Source organism: Malaclemys terrapin, chromosome 20, assembly GCF_027887155.1.
Source record: "Malaclemys terrapin pileata isolate rMalTer1 chromosome 20, rMalTer1.hap1, whole genome shotgun sequence".
NCBI lineage: Eukaryota > Metazoa > Chordata > Testudines > Emydidae > Malaclemys > Malaclemys terrapin.
The window spans coordinates 10,509,059-10,515,993 of NC_071524.1; the positions used below are offsets into that span (position 1 = coordinate 10,509,059).

Below are 6,935 nucleotides of genomic sequence, written 5' to 3' on the forward strand. Positions count from 1 at the left end.
GACCAAACAGCAACACATCCTGCAATGCCATCCAACTCGCTCTCTGGTGCAAACCTGTCACAGGGCCCCTGAGCAGTGTTAAGGCAGAGTAGCTTCCCCACTGCCTGGAGCAGTTGACAGCCAGGTGGGCAGATCTGTGTGTCCAAGCTTCTGTGGGCCCCATTAAGGGTTTGTGCCAGAGAGGGAGTTGGATAGAATTGGGGGACGTGTGGGTTTTTTGGAGGGTAGAGGCCATGACCCACAGCATTGTGGGTAATGTGCAAATACACAAGTCTTTCCTTTTAACTCCTCATCTCCCTCCTTTTAAGGCTTGGGTGGGTGGGTATATCCCAATGCCATCACTAAACTAAGTAGTTGTCTGTGTGAACATAATTTGCCTTTCCTGACCTTGTCCTGAAGCCGCATTCCAAAGAGGCTCCTCTCAGCCACTCATTTCTTGTTCCCTTTCAGTCCTCCTGTTGCTTCCCAGGTGCCCCCATAACCCAGTGAGGTGTGTCTGTCACAGGTGCCACTCTGTGCCAATCCACAGAGGAGATGAGTTGCCTGCTCCCCTCAATGTCACCTGGCAAAATTCTGTACATCCTGGTTCACCAAAGAGTGTTGTGTCAGGGATCAAAGGAAGGCTGATGTCACACTGGTTGTGAATATCGTCATAAAATATATGTGCAGCTACTATGTAAGGTGTTATGTCTATGTACTAGAACTATCTTCTTAGCATTTCTATCAAGAAGGGATTGAGCCCCAGCAGAGATGAAACACTAGTTTCCTGCCAGACCAGAGATGTTTATCAGTCCGATGCAATGTAAATTAAGTGGTGTCTCGTTCACACTCACCAGTCTGCACCAAATGCGGATGAAGGATTGTGAGATTTAACATGAAGGGAAGAACAGCAAGGGGGAAAGAGTCTTATCTGGGGGTGCACTGCGAAGGTTTCCTGGACTGTAACTGGGGGACACAGAAAGGGCCCTGTTATCCTGCCTGTTAGCAGTAGATGGCAGAACATTCATGAAAACGGGATTACATCCAGCCTTGTTTGGAAACACTGCAAAAGGTTTCAGGTGAGATAAATCAGCTCTAGACAGGAGCTTAGCCTGTGACATTTACTTGCGTGTTCTGAGTTTGTTTCAGCCCTTTCGTTTCCATTGTCCTTACTCACTGGCTCTTCAATCTAGATCACAATAGACTTACGATTGTTTTCATTCTCCGTAGATCTCTGGGCTGGGCTGTAGTACAAACAGGGCCGGCTCCAGGCACCAGACTAGCAAGCAGGTGCCTGGGGCGGCCAATGAAGAGGGGGGGCGGCTCGTCTGACCCTTCGGCTGCAATTCGGCGGGGCCGTCACTCCCTCTGGGAGTGAAGGACCTACCACCGAATTGCCGCTGTAAAATGAAGCGGCTGTAGAGCTGCCGCCAATCGCGATCGTGGCTTTTCTTTTCTTTTATCTGCTTGGGGTGGCAAAAATGCTAGAGCCAGCCCTGAGTACAAAGGGCTGATCCTGAGTCAAATTATTTGAGTGGATGTGTGTCCCGGTCCCTTGGGGACAGCAGGCCTGGTATTACTGCGAGTGCTCCATGGAGAAGGGACTGGATGCTGAAGGGATCCAGAGGGCTGTGGTGTGGGTGGTGAAGCAGAGGGGTAACAAGGTGGCGCATACACCTGGGCACTCTAAGAACTGTCACATTGCCACCAGCCCTCAGTCTTTGGATCAAGCTTTTAGCCCTCATGGCTAATGCACCAGAGACTGAACCAGGGGCTTCTAAAGCAAAAGCTGCTACAGCATCAGCTAAGGAGCCAGTTCTCTGTGGGTGGGACTGTCACAAGTCCTCGCCCCTGTGGGTCGGCATGGGGCGGAGCAGGGGCTGGGACACACACTCCCCAGTGAGTTACACAATAACCCTAAATAGTGAAGAGGAGCCGCCCAGTTTGCTGCACGGCCAGGTTTTTGGTCAGACCACTGGGCTGACAGGTCCCATGCTTAGGGGCCTGGAAAAAATCTGCTGCTAGGGGGTGGAAGCCCAGAGCCCTGGCTGCCAGGCGGGTAGGGCAGGGGAAGGCCCTGCACTCCGACCCCGCTCCCCGGCAGCAGCTCCAGGCAGATGGGCAGGGTGGGGGAAGTCTCAGTGCCCCCCACGCTCATCCCTGGCAGAAGCGACTGGGCAGGGGAATTCTCCCACCCCCCACTTGCTCAGGCCCAGAGCCCCAGGAAACCTTAATCCGCCTTTGTGTCAGAGGAGTGCCTCCCAGCCAGTGCCTTATCAAGGGTGAGGAGAGTGACTCACTTGCCTGGAGCACACAACGTGTGTGTGTGGGGGGGGGGGGCGCAGAAAGTGGTGGAGAGGAAAAAAAGCTGCTGGCAGGGAGATATTTATAACCCAGATGATCTCCCTCCCCCGGCCCCACCTGCCACCCCCCGCCCTCCCACCTCTCCTGAGTGTCTCCCAGCCCTGACTTTCTCCCCCAGCACAGGAGGAGCAAAGAGTCCCTGTCTTTCCCCTGCAGCAACTGCTGCAGCAGGGTCCTAGTGCGCCCCAACTCGACTGCCAGGGCAGACTGACTCTGAGCCTGCCCTTCCCCTTCAGATCTTTTCATTTTCCAATGGAACCGTCCTGCAGCACAGGGGCCCCCCCTCCCACAGTCACCGCTCCTGCCCCATGCTGGGCAAGGAGGCAGCCCCATCCCTCACACCCAATGAAGCTACAGTCGGGGGCAACAGCAGGGGAGGAGGTGCACGCAGCCCCCCCCGGCACCCACCACGGGGGAGGTGAGGGAGATTCCTGGACCTGAGAGGGGCCCTAGGAGCACATGCAGTGACAGTGGTGGGGGTGAGTGTGCTGCTGGGGGGGCAGGAAAGGGGGGCTCCTCCCCCAGAGCTTGCTGCTGCCAGCAGGGAAAGGGCTGGGGGGAGTCCTTCTCTCTGGCCCCTGTCCCGGAGCAGCCTGCCTGCACCCCAATCTCATCCCCAGCCCTGCCCCAACCCAGAGCCCACACCCCCAGTCAGAGCTTTCACCCCCCCCACCGCACCCTCAACCTGGGAGCTGTTCAGCCACGAGGTGGTGCACAATGAGGAGCGGCCCTTCCACTGTGACCTCTGCGAGGCCTCCTTCAAGCACCACTCGGACTTCAAGAGCCACCAGCTGGTGCACACCGAGGAGCGGCCCTTCCACTGTGAGATGTGCGGCAAGAAGTTCAAGCGCGTGTCCAACCTCCAGGAGCACCGGCGCATTCATACCGGCGAGCGCCCCTATCAGTGCGCCTGCTGCGACAAGAGCTTCAAGACGCCCTACGAGCTGCAGCGCCACATGCTCACCCACTGCACCGGGAAGCCCTTCAAATGCGGCGACTGCGGGAAGGACTTCCCCACCTCCAACTCGCTGCTGCTGCATCAGCGCCAGCACTGCGATGACAAGCCCCACGTCTGCGGCGTCTGCGGCAAGAAGTTCACTTACAGCCACAGCCTCAAGGTGCACGAGCGGGTTCACACCGGTGACCAGCCCTTCATCTGCCCCATCTGCGGCAAGGGCTTCAAGCAATCCAATGACCTCTCCTTGCATGAGCGGGTGCACACCGGCGAGCGCCCCTTCGTCTGCAAGACCTGCGGCAAAGCCTTCAAGCAGTCGTCCTATCTGGTGATCCACGAGCGCTCGCACACGGGCGAGCGGCCCTACAAGTGCAAGGTGTGCCAGAAGGCCTCCGCCCGGTCCTCGTTGCTGCTGCAGCACCACCGAGTACACAGTGGGGAGCGCCCCTACAAGTGCAGCTTCTGCGACAAGTTCTTCAAGGACCTGGCCTACCTGACGGTGCACGAGAAGGTGCACACGGGCGAGACCCCCTACAAGTGCAGTGTCTGCGACAAGGGCTTTGCCCACCCCTCCAACCTGCTGCAGCACCAGCGTGTGCACCGCGACGGCTGACAAGGCTCCTGCTCCAGCATGCCCCGCCGGGGAGTGCGGCCCAGGCTATGTGCAGCTCCTAGTGGGTGCCACTCTGGCTGGGCCCATGAAGGCTACATCTCCCAACGTGCACTGCAGTCCCTCATGCATCAGGGTGAAGCACAGAGTCCTGCATTTAGGACAGAAGAATCCCATGCACTGTTACAGACTAGGGACCGAATGGCTAGGAAGCAGTTCTTCAGAAAAGGACCTAGGGGTTACAGTGGACGAGAAGCTGGATATGAGTCAACAGTGTGCCCTTGTTGCCAAGAAGGCTAATGGCATTTTGGGCTGTATAAGTAGGGGCATTGCCAGCAGATCGAGGGACGTGATCGTCCCCCTCTATTCGACATTGGTGAGGCCTCATCTGGAGTACTGTGTCTCGTTTTGGGCCCCACACTACAAGAAGGATGTGGAAAAATTGGAAAAAGTCCAGCAGAGGGCAACAAAAATGATTAGGGGGCTGGAGCACATGACTTATGAGGATAGGCTGAGGGAACTGGGATTGTTTAGTCTGCAGAAGAGAAGACTGAGGGGGGATTTGATAGCTGCTTTGAACTACCTGAAAGGGGGTTCCAAAGAGGCTGGATCTAGACTGTTCTCAGTGGTACCTGATGACAGAACAAGGAGCAATGGTCTCAAGTTGCAGTTGGGGAGGTTTAGGTTGGATATTAGGAAAAACTTTTTCACTAGGAGGGTGGTGAAGCACTGGAATGGGTTCCCTAGGGAGGTGGTGGAATCTCCTTCCTTAGAGGTTTTTAAGGTCAGGCTTGACTAGGGTTACCATCCATCCGTATTTCCCCGGACATGTCCGGCTTTTGCGTCTCTAAATAGCCGTCCGGGAGGAATTGGTAACAAGGTTAAAATGTCCCGGGTTTTTTTCTCCCTCGCCTCCCTCCCTCCCTTCCATGCAGAGTGTGGCTGCTGATTGGGCGGCTAGGCCGATTGACCCACTCCCATTGGCCTCCAGCAGCCAGAGTCCTCCCCTGCTCCCCCATCCCTCTCTCTGTAGTCCTGTGTAACACACAAACCGACCCACGTGGAGCCAGAATGGTAAGAGGAGTGGGGGGGGGGGCAGTCAGGGAGTGGGGGAGTGTTGGATGGGTCCCCAGCCTCCACCTGCCACCCCCCCTCCGTGCATCCCCCCCTCGGTGGGTCCCCCATCCCTGTCTGCCTCTCCCTTGTCTGCCTGTGCTGGCTCTGGCAGTACAGGCAGACAACTGCTGTCTGCTGCCCCCGGGTCCTAGTGCCCCCATCCACTAATGGGAAGACAGGCTGCCCTTACCCTGCCCTTCCACCCTAGCCCTGAGCCTCTCCAACACCCCAAACCCCCCAGCCTTCATCCCCACACACCCTAATCCTCTGCTCCATCCCTGAGCCCCCTCCTGCAGCATGAACCCCTCATCCCCAGACCCACAGCCCTCACCCCTGCATCCCCTCCTATCCCCAAACTCCCTCCCAATCCCCCTCCCTCTTCCCACACACCCCCTCCTGCCCTCAAACTTCCTCCTAAAGCCTGCACCCCCTCCCTTTGCACCGCCTCTCACCCCCAAACTCCATCCCAGAGCCTGCACCTCTCACCCCCTCCTGCACACCCACCCCCTGCCCCAGCCCGGAGCCTGCACCCAGCACCCAAACTCTATCCCAGAACGTGCACCCCTCCTGCACCCTAATCCCCAGCCCAGGACCTGCACCCCAGACCTCCTCCCCCCACCCAACCCCCCTCCCAGAGCCTTAGGCAGGTGGGGTGGGGGGTTCTGGGCACCACCAAAATTTCTACAACCCTGCCACCCATGTGAGTGGATAAGGGTCAGGGCAGTCAGGGGACAGGTAGGGTCCTGGGGGGGGGCAGTTAGGGTAGGGGGGTCTCAGCAGGGGACAGTCAGGGGACAAGAAGCAGGGGGGGTTGGGGTTCTGAGGGGAGCAGTCAGGGGGTGGGAAGTGGGAGGGAGTGGATGGGGCGGGGCGGGGCTAGGGCGGGGCTTCCCCCCCCCCCCAGTGTCCTCTTTTTTGTTTGTGGAAATATGGTAACCCTAGGCTTGACAAAGCCCTGGCTGGGATGATTTAATTGGGAATTGGTCCTGCTTTGAGCAGGGGGTTGGACTAGATGACCTCCTGAGGTCCTCCCTTCCAACCCTGATATTCTATGATTCTATGAAGCAGCGCATGCTGGGAGGAGCAATCCAGCCAGGCCACACCCCCTCACTACAAGGGGTGATGAAAGCTCCTATGTGTGCATCGGGTATGGGCTATAGGTCTGCGGAGGGCTGGGTTGCCCTGGCCTGAGTCGCTGCTTGGCTCCAGGGCCCAGTGGCCCTTCTCTGGGCACTCCCTGGAGCTCGGGGAAAGGAAGAAATGGTTGGCTCCTCAGCGAGGGGTTTGCTCTGTGCCTGTCCTGGGGGCTGGGCTGGGGAGAGAGAAGTCAGGTCCAGACAGCAGGGAAACCCCCCTGAGCTCGACTTGTCTGCTCAGCAGGGCAGTGCTAGATCCAGCTGTGGGGAGCTCCCCCTCCCCACAGGGAGCTGCAGTTTGGTGAATGCTGAGCAGGGGGCCAGACTGTATCCTCTGTGCTCCCCGGCTAGAAAGGGGTTTGTGAGCCCCATCTCTGTGCCATTGCCCCATGGCAGCCTCCCCACAGACTGGGCACAGCCAGGGTGGCCCCTTGGGGCTGCTCCATCAGCATCTCTGTGACCCAGGGTTCCTCTCCTTGGATAGCATGGTCCCTGCCAGGGGGTCCTGAGCTGGCAACTCCCCATGTAGCTGGGAGGGGCTTTCTGGGCTCCTGGGTGAGCCCCAGGGGGATGGGAAAGCAGGTTCCTTCTCGGTCAGTGACAGGGCTCCCAGCTGCCTCCAGCTGAGCGGAGCTTCTGCTCGCTGCACCCCACTGCAATGAGGGCTGGGGAGTCAAGCCCCCTTCCACCCAGTTGTGGGAACTGAACCCACAGGGCGAGGGCTGGGCTGCAGCCCCTCCTCGCATCTGGCACCCCCAGCCCTTGGGTGCTTGGA

At 58.4% G+C, this 6,935-nt stretch overlaps 1 protein-coding gene across 1 annotated transcript; it reads left to right on the forward strand.

The window, feature by feature from the left end:
- Window positions 1-1,517: 1,517 nt before the first annotated feature.
- LOC128826360 (oocyte zinc finger protein XlCOF19-like) lies at window positions 1,518-3,911 on the forward strand. The gene is made up of 2 exons (XM_054009608.1): window positions 1,518-1,643; window positions 3,036-3,911. The coding sequence occupies exons 1-2, from the start codon at window positions 1,518-1,520 to the stop codon at window positions 3,909-3,911; spliced, it is 1,002 nt and encodes a 333-aa protein (XP_053865583.1).
- Window positions 3,912-6,935: the final 3,024 nt, after the last annotated feature.